The following is a 24173-nucleotide window of genomic DNA, read 5'->3' as shown; positions in this document are numbered from 1 at the left end:
ACCCATGGCAGCATTTTATAAACCAACTCCACCTAATCGTGTCCTCCAGTGTTAGCCAACTGCTGTTTCAGTTGGCATACACACTCCCTCATACCTCATTTCAAGAGAACCCGAAACTAATACTGTGAAATATGAACTCGGTTATATTGGTCATAGAAAGACAAATAGAACAAGAACATGCCAAATATTTAAATACCCAAATAGTATACCTGTATCACTGTTAGACTTGTTGAAATTTTCTTAGTTCACATTATAAAATGTTTTTGGTAACTAGGCAATTTCAAGTGCAGTGTCTGCTTTGCCATTCTCTTTTTTAATTGGTTCATACAGAGACTGATTTTTTTTTTAATGTAACTCATTATGAGGGACCCTCTAAATACTGTGCATAAATTTGACTACTTTTGAACAACAGTGGGGAGGAGCAGGTTGCCTATGCCTTTCCCTGGCAGTAAAGGGAGACTAGTCTAGGTGGCCAATATCCCAAATCTGTTCCAAAATTGATGGTATTAGCTTTTCTGGAAATAACATGAAACACACCACTGATTTAAACCATGTCAAAAGATACTTTAATGCAGCTTCTGCTTATATCCTAACAGTGCCGTCAGAAAAGCAAATCCTAGGACAAAAAGAAAAAAAAAATTTTTTGTTTCTCTTTTTCAGGGTTGGTTCAGCCCTGGCCAAGTCTTTGTGTTAGATGAGTACTGTGCCCGTTATGGTGTGAGAGGCTGTCACAGACATCTCTGCTACCTTACAGAACTGATGGAACACTCAGAAAATGGTGCTGTCATTGACCCAACCCTGCTCCATTACAGCTTTGCATTCTGCGCCTCTCATGTGCATGGCAACAGGTATTTTTACTTGCAAACACACAGTGAAATGTGTAGGGTTGACTTGAGAAGAGGGAAAAATATGCTTCGCCATTATCACCTAGTAACAGATTTTAAATAGCAAACACTTCTTGCAAGAGGAAAAAAAAAACCCACAAAAGAAAAATGTACATCAATATGCTGTTGATTTAGGTGGGCTGCACTTTATGTTTTGTTTTGCCATTAAGGCCACTTGAAAGAGAGAGAGAAAGAATATCTATGAGATTCGAAGTTGCCTTTTAGTTCTTGTGTACCACCTAGTACTGGGGTCTGCACTGCTAAAGTGTCATCTGTATTTCTATTGTAATGCATATGTGTGTCTGGATAGGGTTAGTTGATAAGCCTGTGTACACCTAGTGATGCTTGCTTTCCCTCTGTGAAATATGCTTTCATTGATAAAGCAAGATAAATAATAAAGTTGACATAGAGTCTCCACCTGCCCCTTCCCTAATCTACTTAATGAACAAGTACCCCCATGTAGCCCTCTGAGCCAGTGACCTCACCTCTTGCTCTACCAAAAGGGCCAAAAAAAAAAAAAAAAACACCTAATGCAGACTGCCACATTTGTGTGCCTCTCAGCTAAAAACCTCTCTGTATCAGTCTCTCTCTCTCTTCTCTTCATCCTGTTGCAGGGAACCTTTGCCAGGGTTCTCCCAACCAAGGAGGTATCCCTCCTGCCAGTCCCTTTTGTGCTTCAACTATTATTTCATTTCTCCCTCTTGATACTTCCTTTCTTCCTACACACCTAAGCTTCCCCTCGCCTCTCAACATAACAGAGCGGTCACAAGATACTGAAGTCAAACCACCTGGACGCAAATTGTACTTAATTATGTGAGGGTAGGGCAGTCTGGTTGTGTCTTAATTAGTTGCGTCTCCCCTTCTCTACCCCATAAATAATCTCTCTCTCAGAAGTCATAAATTGAGGTGGGGATTAAATGCATTAATATATATCAAGCACTTAGAACAGTGCCTTGCACGGGAGTGGTCAAAAAAAGTGTTCACTGACAGCTTGCATGTCTTAAGTATTGTTACCCTGTCAAGCTACCTTTCCATTTGTTTTATCTTCTCAGCTGAATTTCTCTCTACATTCCCACTATCCGGCTCCCTGTTCCTCACTTCGCAAAGAGGATTCTTCACCTCAGTTGGCTAATGACCTAATCCAGTAGCTTTTTCTCTGACTTCACCCTTCTTACTCTCATTGAAAAGTTGATCATGTGAATTTCCAAGACCCTGTACTACTTAAAATGCTGCTTATCCTCCCTGATTAGTACCATCTCAGCTGGCTCTCCTCTTCTTTATGTATTTTTTTTTATCATCTCTTCATTAATTATTCTGGTTCCTCTGGACCCCAAGTGCAGTGTAGTGTTTTTTTCTCACTTCTGTTCTTGAACTTGCTCTCTTGTCTTCCTGAGAATTTTTCTACTTCATTGAAAAACTCTTAATTCCACAGCTTCAACTATGACCTCTCTTTCTATGGATAATTCCAACCCAGTTATTCTCTTAACTACAGATCTTTATTGACAATTGGTGGCTTGCATGTTCTGCTGACACTTTCAACTCTCTGTGTATAAAATTAAATCCATCATCCCACTAAAACAGTTCCTGTACCTGTTCTAGCTCCTAGCAGAGTGCCTGGCAAAAGTGACCCTCTGAGCACAAACCTAAGTGTCAGTAAATATTTGATGACTTCATTAGTTCTGTTAATATCACTTAAGTGATGGTCTATTCATATTTTATTCATCTTTTTCTTTTATCTTCTAGACCAATTTGTTGGCAGTGTCAGTGTTCTGCCTTCATAGTACTTCTCAAATTTGTCTCCCTTTTTACTATGTCCATTGTATCTATCCTAAAGGCTGGCCTTCATTTTTTCTTGTTTATCTTTATTCATCACTCTATTTGCTGTCTTCTCCCTATTGTAGTCTAGCAATCACCTTCAAAATTACAAGTTCATTTCTACCATACTGCTTTTCAGGTAACTTAAGTGATTCTCATTTGATTATTAAATTAAAAATAACGTCTGAGCTATAATATTAAGGTTTTACCAATTATCATCTCATCCTATCTACCCAGTCTTATCTCCAAGTATTCTTCTTCACATAATCCTTACACCAGACCACCTGGTTATTCTCCATGCCATGGTTCTCTTTTTCCAAGTTTGTGACAGTCAGGTATCACAAAACTCATTCTAAGACTTCTGTTAATTCATCAGATACTAAAAACATTTTATCTGTAGCTTTCTTATGAAACTTTATCATGTATACTTACTTGCTGCACACACACACATGCACACAGGCATGGATGCCTGTTTCTTTTCTACCAGATTGTATTTTGAAAGCAAAAACCTGTTTTCATTCATCTGTTATCCTCTGTAGACCTTTTCATGGTGCCTTGCATGTAGTGCATACACAATAAGTAGTTGCTGAATTGAAGTGGTCACTGTTGCCATTTCTCATCCCACAGTAAATAAAACCAATCTTAGAATCTCGGTTTGTTCAGGCTTTTTCCTCATTATGGAGCTCATCCTTACTTGGAAATAAGGGGCATTTTGCAGACTGTAGTCATTTTTCCCATTACCACAAACTAAACCATCTGCATTCAAGAAACTTAGTTGGTGGGGAGGAGGGCTGTGAGAAAGAGGACAGGCAGGTTGGCTTATATTTGATAGCCAGCATGAGGGGCTATTTTAAAATTGTCTATCTTCCGGCTCTGTCTTAATTCCTCCTGACCAATGGATATCGAAAGATAGGCCTTCCGGTATTAGGCATCCTTCCTAAATGCAAGAGGATAAGAAACTTGTAGTGGAACAGACATACCCAAAGAATTCTGTATAATCAGATTATTTTAATCATTGACGCAGAAGGGTAAAATTAGGTTGAGAACATTAAGGAGGAAATTCAGCTAATGCTCCCCCAAAATATAAGTATTTGAGACAAATTTTGATGGAAAGTTACGGAGGCACCTGGGAACTCTTGCCACTGCCTGGGAGGCAGCTTGACTTGGATCTAGAGGTTGCCACAGTTGCTTTTATTCTGCAAACTTGTTTTCTTAATAATGGTATGTGGTAAAGTATAATTTAAGGTATGTTTATAAAATGTTCATGTACACATTAAATCTATTTTCCGGGTTAAAATGTGTACACATAGGATCCCTGGGTGATGTTTTAGAAATATGAGTCAGACCCTGATTCAATATTTAGGTCACATGTAGCTTTAAAAAAGGAAGGAAGAAATACAGATTTTAAGAAAATTTGAACTTCAGTTTAGGGTAGAAATTATCCAAGATAGGCTGAAAGGTATGATGTTCCCTATAATTTTTTGAAGTCCAACATGTCATTAAAAAATGTCATTCTATCACAATGAGACAATAAAAAGAGGTGAAAGATTTCTACTTGAATCTTGACTCTGAAATTTACAAAGTGACCCATGTTGGGCAAATCACTTAACCTTGCTGAAACTCAGAGTTCTCATATGTAAAAAGGGAAATACTAATGAGAAAGTACTGGATAATTATAAAACACTATATTCAGTATTGATTAGTTATTATTCTAATATGCTTTCCTTTGTCACTCAGCCACAAGGAAATAATTGTGAGAGGGGGAAAAACATGAAAAAGAGGCTGATAGAGCTGCAGTACTTCATGCTTAGTAGAAATATTTCCGTGTGTGTGTAATTATACTCTTAATTTCTTCGCTAATAGAACATTCGGTTCTTAGCAACCTCCCCTTGTGAAAATAAGCTTCTCTTATCCATGTCTGCAGCATGTGATACTTATATGGACTTTGATTTAAAATACTGTCACTTTTTTATGGTGTTTGCCATATTCTCTTTTTATGATCATTTTTACATCTGTCAAGACACACTTTCAGAGAGTCCTTTTGCCCATTACCTGAACCACCTCTGTCAGAAATTCAAAAGGGAAAAAGATTGCCTTTTGTTGTTGACTGAAGTGAAGGACAGCAGTGCTGTCTGGATCTGAATTTTTTCTGGGAGCACACGGATTACACCGCATTGAGCTCTTAGGTGTTCTTGCCCACACATCTTCTCTGAATAGCACTCTGAGTGTTTTGAGAATAAAAGAATAGAGTTAAACAGAAGAGGTCTGGCTGGTACTAAGACTGAGGAAGAGAGATAAAAAGAAAGAAAGGTAGAAAAAGTAAGTCAAGGACAGAAGCAGAGACATTCCTGCAGGACGATAGCCACACATGTCCATGAATAACACAGCCACTCACTCAGCAATAGTGCCGCCAAGGACTGATGGGAAGGAGAAAAGAGACTTTCAGAGGCAATGAATTATAGGTCAAAGTTCTAGGTTGCTATGTGTGCCTACACATCTTGGTTTTGCTAGGCAGACTGAGGGTGGAGAAACTAAAGCAGCAACACAGAATGGCTGTTATGTCCCAGTTGAATATTAGACACACGGTGCATTCACTGACTCCTTCTGTTAGGAGAGCCATCTCAGAGCTGCTACATGCCTAGCAAAGGCCAGCTCAGAAGCACTGACTTCCAAGCACAGGGCACAGGAATACAACACATGACAGTGTATATATAAAAGAATCCTTATTTTCTGTGGATTCCAGATCATATCACAAAGTATTAGGCAACCCTTGTGAGCATCAGTCACATCGTTGTATCATGATACCACTGGCTTCATGAATGATAGCGTTTCCTCTGACATATCACTTCAGAAATTATGCCTCAACTTCCTGCCTTCAATGTTAGAGAAAATGATGCATTTCTGAATAAAACTATAGATAATTGCATCAAATAGGTTCATCAATAATTTTATTACCAGTTCTTAATTCTAGTCTTTGATGCATGACTTAGAGAAAGTAAGTATAAATGTCACACCAATTGTGAATCTAGGGACTCCACTTCTGGGACAAGTGGGCAACCAGTTCCAATGTCACAAGCAAGGTTATCCTTATGTAATGTAGCTGATTGGCCAGAATTCATCCTGCATGCTTCTCGTGCAAAGGTAGAGAGGACAGTTATCATCCAGTGCCTTTTAAACATACACTGAGGGTCCTTTTTTGATTCTGTCAGAAGCTTTTTTTGATTCTATAAAACAGCCCCAAATCTCCCTCTCAAACTTTCCCAAAGGTAGCATTTATCTCCACCCAACCATGAGTTCACTACTAAAGCAGGTGATTATGCCTTTCAAAACAAGACAGAAGCAGAGAAGAGAGAGAGTGAGCTGTAGGAAGAGGCCTAGTATGTTGAAAATAGAGGTGAGCTAAGAATCGGAACATCGGTCTTCCTGTCCCGGCTCTTTCTCTTACTGGCTGTTTCATTTTGAGCCGTTGGTCCTGTCTGAGCCTCAGTTTCCCATCTGCTCATTGTGAATATTTGTATCAATGCAGCCTACCTGCTATTGTTTCTAAACAGGTCAAATAAAATTATGTAAACACTTTGTAAGTGATAAAATATTGCTTAAATGTCAATTGGTGTTATTTTACATATAGTACAGTAGTTAAATAAGGTTCTTGGAAGTTGCTCTGTAAAAGGCTGGCCGTACAAAGGTGAACTTTAGGAGTGTCGTTGTTGTAGCAGCATTCTCTAGACGAGTCTCAAGCAGGGAGGTGAGCCTGGGAAAGCACTGAGTAGTCGCCTTGCTTCATTTACTATCCATGATGATTAGAAGCAGACATGAAGTTCTGGGATCTCCCATCCTCCTGTCCCATCCCAGCCCCTCATGCTGCTGGGAAACATTGTGGGCCTACTGGGGGCAGGGAAAAAGCCAAAGGCAGGACTGTCATCCAAGGTAAGTAAGTCACCAGATTGCAACTAGTGGAGTAGCTACTGAGGTCACCCTAATTAATTTCCTCTATTTCCCTCCACACCATTCATTCACCATAGACAGCACCTGGATTTTTCTGAATGCACAAAGTTGCCCACTGAACATAGATCACTGAAGAAGAGACAAGGCAAAAGGATTGTTTTTCAGACTATTGATCAGGTTAACAATGAACAGAAACAAGAACTCCACTCCTGTGGCATAGATTTTCTTAAGCTTGGGACCTTAGTGCCTTCTTAGCATGGAGTCAGGTGTGGAAAAACATTTGGGGTCTTAAGTAGGATCTCCATGTAGTTTTCTAACAGACAACTGAGGTTTTTTTAAAGAACATCATATGTAATGCTACTAAATAAAAGCAGGCAAACAAAACCAAAAGTTATATATAAGTACCTCTGTACCATTTGTCCTGACTGGGGGATTTTTAGATCTATGTCGATGCCCAAGATTTGCCTGTTATTTTCCTTTCACACACTGTTTTTCATCAGGATTTGGTATCCACGTTAGTGTAGCCATGTGAAATGAGTTGGCTTCTCGTGCAACTCATTTCCCACTTGCTGTGTATAAGTTTCGAGTGACCTTTTTTTAAAAAAATATTTATCAGTAACTCAGCTTTAAAAACATCTGGACTTAGGGACTTAGTGGAGAGATTTTTAACTATTGCATCAGTTTATTTTGTAATTGAAAAGCGATTCAGACTTTCCACTTGTTTTCTTGAGTGACATGTCAGGTTATGATTTGCTAGGAAATAGTGTATTTCGTCTGTTTTCAAGTGCATTGATACTAAATTGTTCAAATTGTTACCTTTTTACTTTTTACTCTGTCTGTAGATACCTCCCCGTTCTAGCTCTAATATTATTTTTTACCTTCTCTCTCTCTTTCTCTTCATTTTATGAGAAGTTGGTAAACTTTATTGGTCTCTTCAAAGAAGCAACTTTCGGCTTTGTTGAACTTGGTTCCTCTCCTTCATTTTCCATTTCATTAATTTTTTTCAAAAAAAGTTTCCATTTTAGAATAATTTTAGATTTACAAATAAATTTTCAAGATAGTACAGAGTTTCTGTGTTTGCTTCTTCTAGTATTACTGTCATACATTGCATTGGTACATTCATCAAAACTGAGACCAACATCATCAGTCCTAACTGAGATTTCACCAGTCCATTTATTCGGTATCCCTTTTTCTGTCCCAAGACCCAGCTCCGGATACCACATTGCATTTAGTTGTCATGTCTGCTCTAGTCTGGGGCAGTTACTCAGTATTCCTTTGTCCTCATGACCATGACAGTTTTGAGGAGTACTAATCAAGTATTTTGTCAAACGTCCCCCCATTTGGGTTTGTCTGACGTTTTCATGATTAGATTGAGGTTATAGGTTTCTGAAGAGATGAAATCCCTCTCACCTCATCCTGTCAGAAAGGATGTGATAACCACAGGACATCGCTACTCACGTTAGCTCTCATCACTCGGTTAAGGTAGCATTTGCCGGGCTTCTCCAATATAAACATATTGTTTTGCTTTCTTCATACTCTCTTCTTTGCAAGCAAACCACTAAGTCCAACTCACAGTCAAGGGGAGAGAAAAATTAAAACTACATGCTGGAGGGAGGACAGCTACATGTTTTTTAAATCTTCTGCAAGAAGAGATTAGTTTCTTCCCCCCTATTTAGGTAGTCAACCATTTATTTATATCAGTATGGATTCATGTATAGTTACTCTATACTTTGGGTTATAATCTACTGCTTTATTTTGTTGCTCTGTGGCTAAACTGAGAGCTTTAGCCATTGAGAGTTCTTTCAGGCTGACTCCCTTTGATGTGCCCTGTCCTTTTGGGGCGTTTTGAGCACTTTCTTACATTCTAGTACTAAAACATGCTCCCAGTTCATCATGTATTTTCCCTCTCTCAGCCCTAGAATCAGCCATTTCTCCAAGGAGCCCTAATTTGTTCAGCTGGGACATCTACTTTTTAACCCACTAACTGAATTGTTAATTTGAAAGTATTAAATTTTTTTAGTTCTGGAAATACTCTGGTTCCTTCTTAAGTCCATTTGCTCATTTCTAAACATCTCTTATTCTTTCCTTGGCCTTTATTCCCTCTTCGTTCCCTTTTTATTTCCTTTGCCCTTTTATAATTAGTTATTTTGTGTCATGATCATTGCAGTAACTAAATTTTCTAGGTGTTCATGTCTGTCGTGTCTGACAAGGTCCTGCCGTAGTCATTCATTGTTTTTACAACATTTTGTGTAGTAAGTACATACACTTGAAATTAATCTGTGACAATACTTTCTTCCAAAGAAGATTTGTTCTTGGTTTTATTTGGTGATGGCAGTGCTACGGGAGCTACTTAATTTTCTCATCTCAGAGATTCCTTGATTGCATAGGTGGCCAATCTAATGAGGTCTGACATATGGTGTATATTCTCAAGAAACACTCTTTTTCACTCAGTCTGTAGATGTAGAAACAATGTTTTTTTGCCTCCCCTTTGCAGAAACATTGATTCTTTCTAGTCAGTCCTTTTGCTGACAGTAGAGCCCATTCCAGGGTTCCATTTTTTGCAGGCATCTCAGGTTCAGTGGCCCATGCAGACCAGGTCTCTAACCCAAGGGTGTATTCCTTCAAACATAGCTGCAAAGCCCCCTTGGTACCAGATTTCCCCCAAGGCAACCCTGGGGTTTGCCTAGTTTGATTTCAACTCCTAGATCATTTCCATTTTCCTGCCCTTCGGACAATATTTTTTTACTTTCTTGTAAGTGCAGCACAACATTTAAAATGTGTATGTTATAATTTGTGCAGCATTTAGGTGTTTTGTAGTGAAGAGGAATTTGGGAGTATAGCCAGTCCACTCTACTAAGAGCAGAGGTCAATGACAAAATTTGCATTTTGAAAAAAAATATTTGGACATCTCTGTGGAGAACCTTCTGGAACCTTCTCCATAACTCCTCTGCTTCAGCGTCCACCTGAGTAACTGCTGCCCATCCATCACAGCTCGCCTTAAATAGCATTCCCAAACTGAATACTTCCCTGAAAATCCAAACTACATCAGAGCCTTGTACTTCTGCCCTTCTTAAATGAAACTCTGCACTTACTGTCTGATTTTTCTTTCTTATGTCTCTCCCTATTATAAACTATTAGGCAGGAGTCATTTCTTATGTGCTTATATTGTATTCCTAAGATAGCGCCAAGTACTCAATAGATATTTGTTGAATAAGTAAATGAATGACATTAGACCATCTGTTTACAAATTTTATAGCTGCCATGTTGAGGCACTTCATAGATAGAGTTCACAATTAAATGTTCTTATGAATCAAATGTAGTGATTTTTATGACCCATGGAAAGACCTTATGTAAGCAAGATTGTATCATTTTACTACATAAAGATTAATAGATTAAAACAGCAAAATACCCTTTTGATGTATAAAATTGAAAGTGATTATGACAAGTGATAAAGACCACAATTGATGAGGTTGCAGGGGAATTAATAACTGTATGGACCATGATTCAGAGTAAAAGTGCTTTCTTAGAAAGCATTTTTACAACACATATCGAATGCCTGAAAACACCATCCCATTTGTATTGGCTGCCATAACAAAATTCCATAGTCTAGGGGGCTGAACCAAAATAAATTTATTTTCTCACAGTTCTGGAGACAAAGTCTGAAATTAGGCTTCCAGAATGGCCCAGTCCTGGAGAAAACTCGCTGCCTGGCTTGCAGACAACTGCCTTCTTTGTGTCCTCACATTAACAGAGGGAGAGAGTTCTCCCTCTTCCTGTATAAGGCCACCAATCCTATCAGATCAGTGTCCCACCCTTACAACCTCATTTAACCTTAATTACTTCCTAAAAGCTCTATTTCCAAATATAGTCACATTGGGACTTTAATTAGCATGTGAATTTTCAGGAAAGACAACTCAGTCTATAGCACCATTTAACAATATACTTTCAGGAATTTATCCCAAGGGAGCAATCAGAGATGGGTTAAAATATATAGTGTAAGGAAAAAAATAGAGCAATAAAGTCTAAATTTCTACTAATGGAGTATTGGATTAATAAATTATGAAGTATCCATATAGTGAAATATGCTTCCATTAAAAAGCATATACTAATCTAGTAACCACAGTGTTGCTCATATGATTGTATATTGATACCATAATAAAAAAAACATAAATAATGTGAGAAAATGTTTATTAAAAGAATCCATTTATAAATCAGAATGTTTAATATATCTGTAGATATATAAAAAGAAGACCGGAATTATATCTACAAAATGATACTACCCATGCATTATTTCTGATTGGGACATTTAAGGGAATTTAAATTTTTGTGTGTGTTTTTCTGAATTCCTTCTCCCAAATTATCATGTGTATATAATCTTTTAATTCTAAGAAATAGATGTAAAAAATATTAGGTATGGGAAAAGGTGATTATTTTTATCAGAGAATATTACCTACCTTAATTCACTTTCTTTTAAAATCCTCATGGTATTTTATTTCTCTTGAATTCTAAGTTGTGTGCAGCACTGATTTTCATTTGGCTCCAGGAGAGGCAAGTCACCAAACACTTTGGTAACTGCCCTTGACCTGTCCGACCATCACTCCCATCATTAGGCATATCTTCATAGAGCCAGGTTATTGCTTTTTTATAGAAATGTCTACTCTTTTTAAAAACCTCCATAGAAAATAGACTGTAGTGGGAATTCAAATAAGGAAAAGATCAGGATGGAGAAGTGTTTCAAAAAAGACTATAATTTAAAATTTTCATTTTCAAAATATTTTCTCATAGAAAATCTATTTCTTCTATCTCAATGAGCTCATTGGGGTAGAATTCATTTCTTCTTCTGAAATTTTCAGGGGAAATATAAGTATACTGGTTGTCTAATATATGGCTATCCAAACGATATATCATTTTGCTTGAAACAATAGGAGGTGTTATTGGTTAGGGAACAAAAATAAGAGATTATTGTTTTCTCCCTTATCTTCTGTCATTTCTTACTCTCATGTGTGCTGTGTCTTCCTCTCCTCATTCCGTTCACAAATGGATATTGGTGGGAAATACACAAAGTGCAAAGTGACTTTTACCTGCTGTGCCGCAGGCAGAGTTGACAATTCAGAAATACCACCATCTGGGTGTCCCTCCCCTTCTTACGCTCTCTGGAGGAAGCTAAGATGTCAGGCATCCTACGCAGGAGCGGGCAGGTGACAAGAAGCCTATAGGAAATTCAGAAGCACCATAAACTTTGTCCTCTGCCCTCTCAATGCTTGCAAAGTATCTCTTACCCCCAAACCACCAAACTGCCAGGACAAACAAACCCACCTGATGAGTTGATAACGGAGGGGGTTGATAGGGAAGGTGACAGAAATCCAGCTCATCAGTTTACCAGACTTCTGGTGTATGTATTCAACCTACAACCTCCCTGAGTGCTCTGTTCCATGCAATGTGCAGATTCCCAGAGATTATAAAACCAAGGACCCATGTATCCGTCAAAGTAACTAGAAGCTGCCCAGCTGATACAAGTGATTGGGAAAATGACCTTAGAAGATGTTATAATTTTCATTAAGTAATAGAACAAATGATCATCAGCACTAAATGATGCTTTTTTAGTGGGAATTATGGGGAGGTCACATGACTACATAATTTGGGGACATACTCTCCCCCCAAAATTAAACAGATTTCTTTACTATCTGGCTTCTCAGATTGCTTAATATGTCTTGGTTACACTATGAACTCCCAGCAAGTTCGCATAATTTGTATTGCTCAAAAACTAGTTGGGCTGTTTAACCCTTTTTGCTGGATTGTGTCACAGGATCATTGTTCCTTAAAAGATGCTGACAGTCAGTAGGGCATCTTCACTCAGATTTACCCAGATGAAATGGATCTTAAACATGCCAGAATTTGTTTTTATTAGTTTTATGGACCTCTGAAGTGTTGTCTTATACTGGAAAAAAGGACTGGAATAAAATGTGTGAATTGTAAACTGCTCAAGGGAAGTAAGCTACCAGGTTCGTCCACATCCAGATATTAAGCAGATTCCCTCTCTAATCCTTGTTCTTCTGCTCAAATGTCTGATTCTGCAACCCTGTTTTATACCCCTTTCCTCTTAGATCTTTCTTGCAATATAGGGTAATTATCCTTTACTTTCATAGAAACTAATTTCTTATCTGAACACCCTAGAAGCCATCAGAGATGATAGGAAATGGATTACGACCCTGTTTATTCCTCTTGTTCCTGAGTTGTTTTTTAAAAGATCTTCCTCAGTTTAGAGCTTACGTTACACTCATTACAGAAGGAATTGGTAATTGTGACAAGATATCCAACATACATAAAGGATTCTGTTTGTTTTAAAATGCCTCATCTGCCAGATTGATTAATAGCACAAATTATAAAATCACATTGTTCATGGAAGAATTTAATGAATTTAATTTGTATAGGCCTTAATATGTATAGGAACTATTTTTTGGATGAATCTTCTTTTCAAAAAAGATTGTGTTACGTGTGTGTATGCACGTATGTGATAGTTTCTCTGAGAACAGAATGTGACCCATAGGCAGATGTAAGATCAGACCATTAAAGCATCAGTGGCAGAAGGTTCTATTGTACAAATCTGTCTTAAGAATCTTTCAAGTATGATTAACACACATACAACTGCATTTGGTGTTCAATTGCTTATTATGTAATACCAGAAGGATGTTCTATGTCATAACTTGTTTGACTATATCTATAATTAAAGGAAGTACATCTACTATTAAACTGTTTTATAATTTGTTCATATCTTAAACTTCTTTCATAGAACACTCTTTTTTTTATTAAAATCATGTAACTTCAATAACTACAAGTCCCAGGACAAAAATGAAAATGTTAAATCTTGACACATGAGAATAGCCTTCCTTCTCATTGGAACCACTTTAATATTTAATTATCAGTCATTGAGTTAAGCCCCAATTAGCATTTAAACTAGAAATTGAATTTTCTATAACCACAAGTTTAAATAATCACATTTTAACATTGTCTTTTCATCAATATCAAAAAGGCATTATTTTTTTTATCTCAGGAAGAAAACATTTTACCCTTAAGGTATAAAGTGAATCATTTTACTAATAATTAAAATGGCAGACAAACACTAAAAATTTTCTGCCAAGTATAAATACATGCTAGCTTTTGTTAGAGATCTTTTTACCCAGAGTACTTAACTATAATTCCAGTTTCTGTTTGCTCTTCAAAACAATTCCTTTTTTACCTACCGTTATATGATAAAAAAATCCAAATAATTTGTCATATTAATACTACAAAGCAGTAATAATATTTGATATTACTAATAAATGAATTCTTATAATCTGTGTAGCTGATATTTTTATGTCCTATAGATCACTTACTCATTTCTTAGGATTTATGTATTGAACATCAACAATATGCCAGCTACTGTTCTAGGTACTAGGGGGTACAGCACAAAGGAGGCAAGACAATAAACAAATAGGTGTATCATATGTTGGATGATGGCAGTATATACAGTAATAAAGCAATAACACATGTTAAGAGGCCCGTGGGGATGGGAGATGGCACCTTTACATCTGGTGGTTAGAGATAAACTCATTAATCCTGAGTCATGCCAGTAGAGATGAAAGTGGGTGAGCAAGCTATATGGGTGAACGAGGGAAGAGCTACTAAGCAATACAGGCAGCACATGCAAAGGCCCAGAGGCAGAGCATGCTTCCCTTGTTTGGGACCAGCGAGGAGGCCAACATGGCTGGAGTGGAGTGACTTGCCATAGGGAGATAGAGGAGATGAAAGTGTAAGCATGGGGAAGAGGGTTCAGACAAGTCTTTGTAGACCAGAGTCAGGGCTTTGGCCTTCACATTGAGGGATACGACGCATGCATGAGAAGGGCTCACAGTGGTATATTGCCAAGACTAGAGGAGAGAAGGGAGTCCAAAGATGCCGCAGCCATAGTCAGGGGAGAGCTGACAATGGCTGGAGCCAAAGCAGCAGCAGCAGACATGGTGAGGGTCAAGTTCTGGGTCTGTTTTGAAGGTATAGCTGACAAATTAGTTACCACCTGAGCTTTTAAAGATACTGTTTCAAATCTCTATTACCCGGAGTTTACTAGATAGATGTTCATAAAGTATAACTGGTTTGCTTCTTGGAACGCTTCTGCAAGTACATACAAATATTGTAATGTATGCAGGAGCAAATTTTAGGACTTTGTTGTGGTCTTTTTTTAATTGAATCACTGATTCAGTGTAGGCATTTTAAATTCTATTGATACTTAAACCCTCCACCCTGTATAAGTAATATAGAAAATGTCTGAATGAAGTAAGCATATCTAAAATAGTTCCACCATTACTGCTTCTCACATACAGCATGCATTTTTACATAGGGCTTTTTTTTAATGTATTATTTTCTGTGAAAGAATAGGGGAAAGAGAATAAGGTATGGGCACCAAGAACCCTGGCTTTGGAAGGTAAGACACCTAGGTTCAAGTACAGGCTCTGCACTGACCAGTTGTATGACCTTGGGAAAGTCTCCTAACCTCTCTGAGCCCAGAGAAAGGATTGCTCTGAGCATGTATGTTGCTATGCATAAAAACAGCACAGTGCCAGGCACATGTTTAGAATTTTGCTGTTGATAATTCCTGTGTTTTAATAACGACCGTGACAAGCATGGTCATGGCCCTTGGTGACACAGGAGGTATTTGCCTTTGTTGGGAAGAATTTTGAAAAGGAGCTGTTAACTTTTAGATTTTATTTCAACAAAGTTCCCATTTATTTTCAGTCATGTAGACAGGGAAAGCCACTTCATAAACCCGTATCTAGTAAGTACATACACTAAAATAAGGATATGTGAATAAGGGCAAGCCCAAAATATTAACTGTTGTATTTAACCTGTCACATGTGTACCTAATTAAATAATTAACTCAGTAAAACCATGGCCCTTCTCTGTGTCTGCCTTTATCTGGTGAAGTTCCCCTGACTTACCTTTCTCACCTGAACCCCTGGCTCCATCCAGACAGGTAGGCAACGTGCCCCAGGGACGTTTAATATGACGAGATGACTTGCTCCATCACTGGATCACATTCTCATTTGACAGTCGAAGCAAACGGTAAAATTCATTCAGTTACAACCATGTGGCATCTCTCAAAAAGCAAAGTCCCAAAGGACCATGTCCATCATCAGAACAAAAGAGAGAAGCTCTTTGCTCCTTTTCATCAGATTTGCATAGGAGTATTTAATGAAAAAGCCACCCACAACTATTTGGTACTAGTTTTTGTGCTGTCTGTGTTACAATCAGTTACAGTTTTTGCCTGAATGCTCAAATTTGTTATTTATGTAGAACTCTGCAGGTGAACCTTTGTGATTATTGTCAATATTTATTCTTTGGCTATATCCAGGTTTTGTAACTCTGAAGTGATATGTGAAAAAAATCTATTATCAAATTATTATAAAATATTGAGGTCAGCTTATAGTTCATTGCTTTTTAATTTATAGATCAGACTTTCTTTTACCTTTCCTAAAAATGTTTGAAATACCAGTATTTTGCCATTAGTTTTTCTGTAGTTAACATTTAAAATGCCTTCTGATGGAATAAATGTGATTGCCATGTTATTCTGACTAGAAATTAAATAATTAATGTTTCCCTATTTAGTAATGAAATGTAATTGTAAATAATATTTTCAAAACATAAATCCAGCAACATGTGAGTTTATGAGATAACAAAGTATTTATATATATAGGGGAAAAAATTCTCAGACTTACTGCTTTGATATAATAAAAGGTCTTTATGTCAGTATGATTCAGGTATAACTTTAAAATTAATTTCTTTTATCCTAACTGACCAGTTTACAAGCATCAAAATACATGTACACATTCATATGCATATGCAGATATGTAAAATCAGTGGGGGCGGCAAATAAAAATCTTGTTGGGAAAGTTATTTTAAACATTCATTTTTCTTTGTTTTTCATAATCCTCATCTCTATCCACTTTATACGTAAACATTAAAAATTAGTTGGAATGATAAATATATGCCTTTGGGAATTAAAATACAATCTTTAGAAAAATAAGCTAATAGGGGAAGCAAATGATTGGTGTTAATTACCAAATACAAAAGATGTTAACATTTTGAAATGAATATGAGATTAATACATCTTTTTCTGTGTTACCAATTAAAATTCCTATATTCAAAATTTAAGTGATTGCTATATAAACAGCTACTTAAATTGATACAGAATAAATTCTAAATCCTTACTCTTCAGACATATTTTCAATAGATGACATATGCAGTCTTCATAGCTACTTTTAAAAATCCTTCGGCAAACATGCCTTGATTCCATAGAGATATTTGGTTGAGCACAAAAATCATGAAACATAGCTAGTCTTCTCTATGTTTTTATTCAAATAGTCAGTTTGTATATACCATCTTTTTTTTAAAAAGCAGTAAACCACTATATGTATCCAAAATTCTGTGTTTCTTACAGCAATTAAAATTAAATCTCCAACTTCAAATCTGACTAATTTTTATTTGGAAGAGAAGCAGTTAAGACATTTTAGCTTGCTCGGTATATTTTTTTATGATATTTCCATTCAGGGGATATTCATTTAATTGGTCAAATGTTTGGTACTACTATAAAACACTTTTCACTGCCATTCTCAAGGACTAGTCATTGTTTTCTGTAGATCTGGAAAATATTTATTGTAATCCTTTACCTTGAAGGCTGTATAAAAGAGAATAGTTCCATTCCATTCATTGTAGGTCAAAAAATGAAGCAAATGGCTACAAATATCTCCCATAAATTTCCACTGTAGACATAAATAAGATGTTTACTTTGTACCAGTATGCATTTTTCTTAATTTATTTGGATGTTTCAGAGAAACACATATATGTATAAGAGAAAGAGAAAGAAAATGTAAAAGTAAACATTCTATCAGTACAGATTACTGATTCTGATTTTTTTTTCCAGGCCTGATGGAATTGGAACTGTTTCAATGGAAGAAAAAGAGAGATTTGAGGAGATAAAAGAAAGACTCTCTTCTCTTTTAGAAAATCAGATAAGCCATTTCAGGTATACATTCATTTTATAATACTGTAATATATATTATTGTGTAATACTACACACACACACACACACATACATATATATACACACACACACACACTATATATATATATATATATACATACACATATGTATTGCAATACTATAATACAAGTATTTCCTTTCTTGAGTGCTGAACCCTCCAATCCCTTACAAATGTTTATTATGTCTTTCTGCTACAACTCAAAAAATATCAGTACCTTCCCCTACATTACCTGCAAGGTATGATCCCCATTCCTCAACCTGTGGTCTGCTGCTCCGCCTGCCACCCAACTCCCAGGGCTCATACCCTTCCCCTACACTGTCCCCACCCTGTACCTCTCACTTGCCTTGTGCCTTTCTCATCTTTGCACAGGCCCTTCACCCCAGCTCTGGTGACTGTTCCCCACCCTCTCTGTACTGCCAGGCAAGGGGACTCTGTAGTCCCACCTTCACAAAAAAGCCTCTCTCAGTTATCCCAGCACAGAGTAGAAAAGATTTATTGTCCATACTCTTACTAGTCACTTAGCACATATTTTTTGAAGTCATTAGCTATCCTTATAGTGTTTACATTCGGTGAGAACAAGGGCTGCAGTGCCTGGCACATTCCTTGCTCAAAAAAATTAACCATTGATAATAAGAAACATTTTCAGAGTGAAAGATAAATATCTTGATAATAGTTCTTTTTCCCTAATTATAGTTAGCTTAGTGGAACCTAATAGTTAAAAACAGAAATATGCCAATATATTTCCTTTTTCTATCATTCTTATCATTAGATCCTATAAAATGTTGCCATTTCAGTGTTTTGTTTTATAGCATGCCTGTCTTGTAGGTAGGTGACTTGGAATTATTTCATATGAACTTACTGAAAAAATAAACTCAGATAATAGTCTCATTTAATAATTTGAAAAACTTTTTTAACCATTTGAATGCTGGGTGGCTATTCTGAGCCTCAGTTTCCTTATCTGTAATATGAAAAGCTTAGACTCTGTGATTGTAAAATGATATTGAAGGAAGAAATTCTCAGAAGACGTACTGTATATCTGTCCCCTACACTAGTGATTTCAACTGAGGCTGGTACCACCACCTTAAGGTAAGTAAGTGAATGAGGGAGAATTTTTCCTCGTCACAGTGATCAGGCATGGGGATAGTCATTCAGTGTTGGGTTTAGATACATAGTGCATTGGATAGTCTCACATTGGAGACTTGTTCTGCCCAAAAGGCCAACAGAATAACATTAGGAAACACTTTTCTAGATAGCATAGCAGAATTCAACTTATGGAGTTAAGATGGAATTCTCTGATTTTTTGTTTTTTTACCCTACAAAATAATGGAGTCATGAAGAAGGCTTTTACATTTGCAAAGAATGTTTCTGCATTTGCTGCTGTTATGAGAGTTGTTTCTTAGGTTGTATAGAGACCCTTAGATTTATTGTATGTGTCTTTCAATGAAAATCAATATAATTTCCCCCTTTTTTGATATTATTGAGACTTAGATCATCATTCAATTGAGTATCTATATCAGTAACTACAGTTGACCTTTGAACAATGCAGGAGTTAGGGATGCCAACCTCCCATGCAGTTGAAATATTTGTGTATAACTTTTGACTCCCCCAAAATTTAACTGAATGGCCTACTATTGACCAGAAGCCTTACTGATAACAATAAATAGTTAACATATATTCTGTATATGTTTTACTTGGTATATTCTTCTCACAATAAACTAGAGAAATATTTTCTAAGTTATCATGAATCTTCAAAAATTTTTCCAATATATTTGTTGAAAACAGTGCATGTATAAGTGGACCCAAGCAGTTCAAACCTGTGTTATCCAAGGGTCAACTGTATAAAGTCTCTGTGGTTATTTGTATCAATGCTTTGAACTACAAGTAAGAAGTCCTACCTGAAAGTGGTTTAACAATCAATAAATGTACGTACATACTCATTCACCTGCAGGTCTGAGATGGGTTGAACTTCAAGACAGGCTTAATTCAGTAGCAAGAGCTCCATTGCTTTGTGATTTTCACATGGCTGTCCTTCATGGGATGGCTCTATCCCAGAATGGCAGCAAGACTACAGAGAGTCTTGGCCTCATATCTGTACATGCCAATGTTCAAAGGAAGAAATAGAGGCTGACTCTTTCTGTGGTTCTTTCTTAGGATCATGAAAAGTTCCCTTAGAAGATCCTAGTAAACTACCTCTCATATCTCACTAGCTCTAAATAAATCATGGTCCTAGTCCTGAACCAAACACAGTTGCCAGGGAAACCCATGCGCTAGATGCCTCAGTCACTGACCAGCAGTGGGATCGCAGTGAGTGAGTGAGCCTCATCAGAGCCACACGGCGGTGGGAATCCAAGCCGCACACGGCCACCCAGCCCCTGCACAGCACGTGCGAGGCAGGCACAGCAGCTGTCCACTTCACTTCTCTTAGGAGTTTTCTCTCTCCCTGAGTTTGGTTTCTCTGTGTCTCTTAGATGCATATCCTCAAAACTTCTTTAAAGATGTACTCTACAATCCTTTATAACTTACGTTTCTTTGATGCACTGAGGCAACTGAAATTAATTGGTTTAGATATTTTGGGCTTTTATAATCCCTTTCGATGTTTGTAAAGTTTGTATAAATTTTACCACTTCTGTTTTTTTCTGGACTGGATAAGAGGAAATGGGGTTAAAATAAAAGAGAAGAAATTTCAGGCATTTACTTAGGCAACTTTAGAAAAATTGTTAAGTTGTCCATGAGGATTTTCACAGGGATTCTACCAAATTATCTTCCTCAGCCACTAATGTTAAAATTTAGAAGGAATATAAGTTACTTATGAACTCATGCTAAAGTAACCACAGGACTGTTAATAACTTGTATATAGGGGGACACAGTTTATTTGGGCCCACAGGTATTTCAGAAATGGACTTCAAAGGCACAGATAAAATAATAAGGCAAACTAAACAAAATAAGGAACTTCTGGGGCTCAGATCAGCTTCCTCACAGAATCTCACTAAAACAACAGGAAACAAATTCACAAGGTTAAGAGTAAGAGAGGAAAACATGGGGAAAATCTTGAAAAAACTTGGCAAGTAGGATAAATGAATGGTATCTAATTTAGCCAACCAGGAGAACCTGAGTCATAAGCTGGAAGTATGGAAAACAGAGAAGCAATCTGATTTATGACTTACGATCACCAAAATGCTTAAAATTGTCAGGATCAAGTCCTCCTGTAAATTAAGAGGAAAAGATGATTTTTGTAAATCTGCTTAAGACACACTTAGATCCCCAGATCTGTTTTCCAACTCAGCTGCCAGGCTGCTGCCCCTCCCCTCTCCTGGCACAGCACTGCAGATTTATTTCCTAGAGAGGGTAAAATTAGAGGGTGCCTGGACCGCAGTGGAGGAGGGAAGGTAACATCAGGCACAACTGGAGTTAAGGGTGTCGGCAGAAACGGGGAGGTTGCATGACATGTAGTCTGAACTCTGCGGATCACAGCCTTCTCCTTCCAGCTCACACAGGTGACCCGTGAAATGCTGGCAGGCAGGCTTCTACCTTGCAGGCATATTATACGTGTCTTGCCCGAGGACTCTGACTAGCCCAGGAGAAAAGACCTCACACTGTGGACACCGAGGACTCCAGTGAAACGGCCCTGCCGGATTCCACTTTGGGAGAGACCCCAGTCTACACTCACCCACCTAGGTGCACACAGCTTCATTCAGGTTTTTCATACCACATTTTTGAAATGATCAGACAGCCCAGGTCATCAGACATTTGAGGAAGTCATTCACAATGGAACAGAGAGCCCGAACAGAAGTAAACACAAAAAACAACCTGGAAAAAAAACAAAGATTTCATGGAAAGAAGAAAGTGGGAGGGGGTTTTGGGAATCTATTACTAATATCTTTAGAGAGGCCTAGGAAGACAGAGCATCTATAAAACAAAAACACAACTTTGTAAAAAAAAAAAAGGAGGGAAAATAAACCACTTCAAGGAACAAATAAGAGCTCTTTAAAATTGTATGCAAATGGCACATGAATACAAACACGTTATTGAAAGACTGAGTTAGTGAACGAAGCCTTTCAGAAAGCAAGGCGTAAATGGAGGTAAATAGGAGTACAAAAATAAGAAAAATTAAGCGTCTGCTTAGGAGTTTTGTCATCGTAAATAGTAGGAATTCCAGAAATAGTTAAGGCTGAAAGTAGGAAATTATCAATAAAATTATTCAAAAAAATTTCCAGAATTCAGATTGAAAGAGCCCATTGAGTTCCCAGTGCAATTAATTAAAATATACTCTTTAGGATACATTTTCATGAATTTTCAGAATTTGGGGGATAAAAGAGAAGATCCTAAAATAGAAATTATCGAGAATCAGAATGGCTTCTCAACATGGATTTATTCTACAAATATTTATTGAGTATTTACTGTGTATCAGGTAGTGAACAAAATAAAAGATTCTTCTGCAGCTTTCCTTTTGATGAGGAAACAGCATGCAGTAACTTCGTAATTTTGAGAAAAGATTATTTCTAACATAGAATTCTATACCAGCAAAAATCTGGACTAAGGGTAATGGCAGAATAATATTTTCAGATGTATAGGACCTCAAAAGATGCTTTTCCCATATTCCCTTTCTGAAGAATGCAATTCATCAAAACAAAAGAGAAAACAAAGAAGAAAGAGGGAGAGTTCAGATCCCTGAAATAGGAAATCAACATGGGAGAGAAAGGAATCTTCACAGTTTTAGTTAATAGAGACCCCAAAATGACAACTGAGTTTAGAGAACAACCAGTTCTGGCTGGGGTGGTCAGACAACGCTTCAAGTAGATTGAATTGACAAAGCATTGAGATATTTTAATATGTTGAGAGGAGATTTACCCACCTGTAATAGAGTTTGGAGTTGTATTAGATTGTATTAATTATATTGGAGTTTGGAGGTACATTAGATTAAGTATGTAAAAAGAGTAAATTAAAAACAAAGACAAGTATTAATTATAAACAAAACAGTGGCACATAAAAAGCAATAATAGTAAATATTGTGTCTCGGTTATCTAGGACATTTACAAAGTTCATATAATAGAGATAATGAATTTAACCCCCTAAAATGATGTGACTATTAGAAGGATGGGGAGGACAGAAATTATGTTTAGGTGAGAGAATGTGGTCTTAAAAATGAAAGCTAGTTATGTCTAAGGAGTACTGGGATGATATTTACCCTTCTACCTAAAACTATTTTAAAAAGGGACCAAATACATGGAAAAAATGCTTTTTAAGACATTAAGCATAAGACAATAGCAGTGATTCCTGAGAGATGGAAAAAGGAATGAATGGGCCCTTTAACTCTCCGTGCTTACTGCTAGGAGAGTGTTCCCAGGCTGTGGCCCCTGAAGGAGGAACCTGGGTGGATCCCACTGGATACCTTGGCTTGAGGAGACCGAACTGGGAGTCCAGGGAGGGTAAGGCAGCCAGAGTTCCAAGGGCAAAGTTCTAAAGAAGAGAGAGAGAGAGAAGAAACCTACTGGTATTTGCTGAGGGTCCCCCTTGAGTCTTCTGCTAAATATTGATCTCTGCCTGTGTGTGAAGAAACTATTCAAAGTCAAGCAAAGAACTGTATAAAGGGATTACCAGGCAAAACCCCAGAGCTAACACAGGTCCCACTACCCAGAGTGTAAAGTCATGGGCATCAGGTAGATACTCAGACAGTGGGAAAAATTAGCCCCAGAAGAAACACTTTATTTTCCGCAATAGTGGAAAAAATTAATCCCAGAATAAACACTGCCATAGGCCTCCTAATGAAGATGAAAATCAAGATTCAAATGAATACTGTTTTCAAGTAATTTAACTGCCTTCCAAAGTAAGTTTCAAGAATAGTTAAGGAAATACAAATGTATTCAGCTACCAAGAAGGTAAAATCAGAGTGTCTAGCATCCAGTCAAAAATTTCTAGGTATATGAAGAACTAGTCAAGTATAACTAATGAGGAGAATAAAACAACTAACAAAAAGTGAAAATTAGCCAGAGAATAGAGTTAGAAACAATAGTATTAAAATAATTGTTATTACTGTATGTCATATGTCATATGTTCAACCTGTTAAGGGCACCTATGGAAAACCTGTAACTTACATTGTACTTAATGGCAAGAGACTGAATGTTTTCCACTTAAGATCAAAAACAAGGCAAGGATGTCTGCTCAAAAGTCAATAATTAAGGTTGTATTGTATGGAGGGTCCAGAAATAGTCACAAACATATAATCAGTTGATTGACAACAAATGTACACAATTTGCAAAGTGTACTTTTTCAACCAATGGTGCTGGAAGTATTAGCCTAGGTCCATAACCTCACACATGATTCAAAAGTTAAAATAGACCTAGAAAACAGAAAATCTGTGGCCTTAAACTAAGCAAAAATTCTTAATAAGTAAAACACCAAAATCATGATTCATAAATGGAAAAATACTACCTTGAACTTCATCAGCATTAAGAAC

General features: G+C 37.1%; 1 protein-coding gene across 21 annotated transcripts in view; it reads left to right on the top strand.

The window, feature by feature from the left end:
- Window positions 1-24173, top strand: part of CADPS2 (calcium dependent secretion activator 2) — a 508494-nt gene that overhangs the window by 366661 nt on the left and 117660 nt on the right. For all 21 annotated transcript variants that reach the window (XM_057504726.1, XM_057504721.1, XM_057504717.1 and 18 more), the window contains 2 exons: window positions 661-848; window positions 17599-17700. In XM_057504726.1, the coding sequence (XP_057360709.1) occupies window positions 661-848; window positions 17599-17700 (290 nt within the window). The remainder of the gene's footprint in view (window positions 1-660; window positions 849-17598; window positions 17701-24173) is intronic.

Source organism: Manis pentadactyla, chromosome 7, assembly GCF_030020395.1.
Source record: "Manis pentadactyla isolate mManPen7 chromosome 7, mManPen7.hap1, whole genome shotgun sequence".
NCBI classification, from domain to species: Eukaryota; Metazoa; Chordata; class Mammalia; order Pholidota; family Manidae; genus Manis; species Manis pentadactyla.
This window is presented reverse-complemented; position numbering and strand designations above follow the sequence as displayed.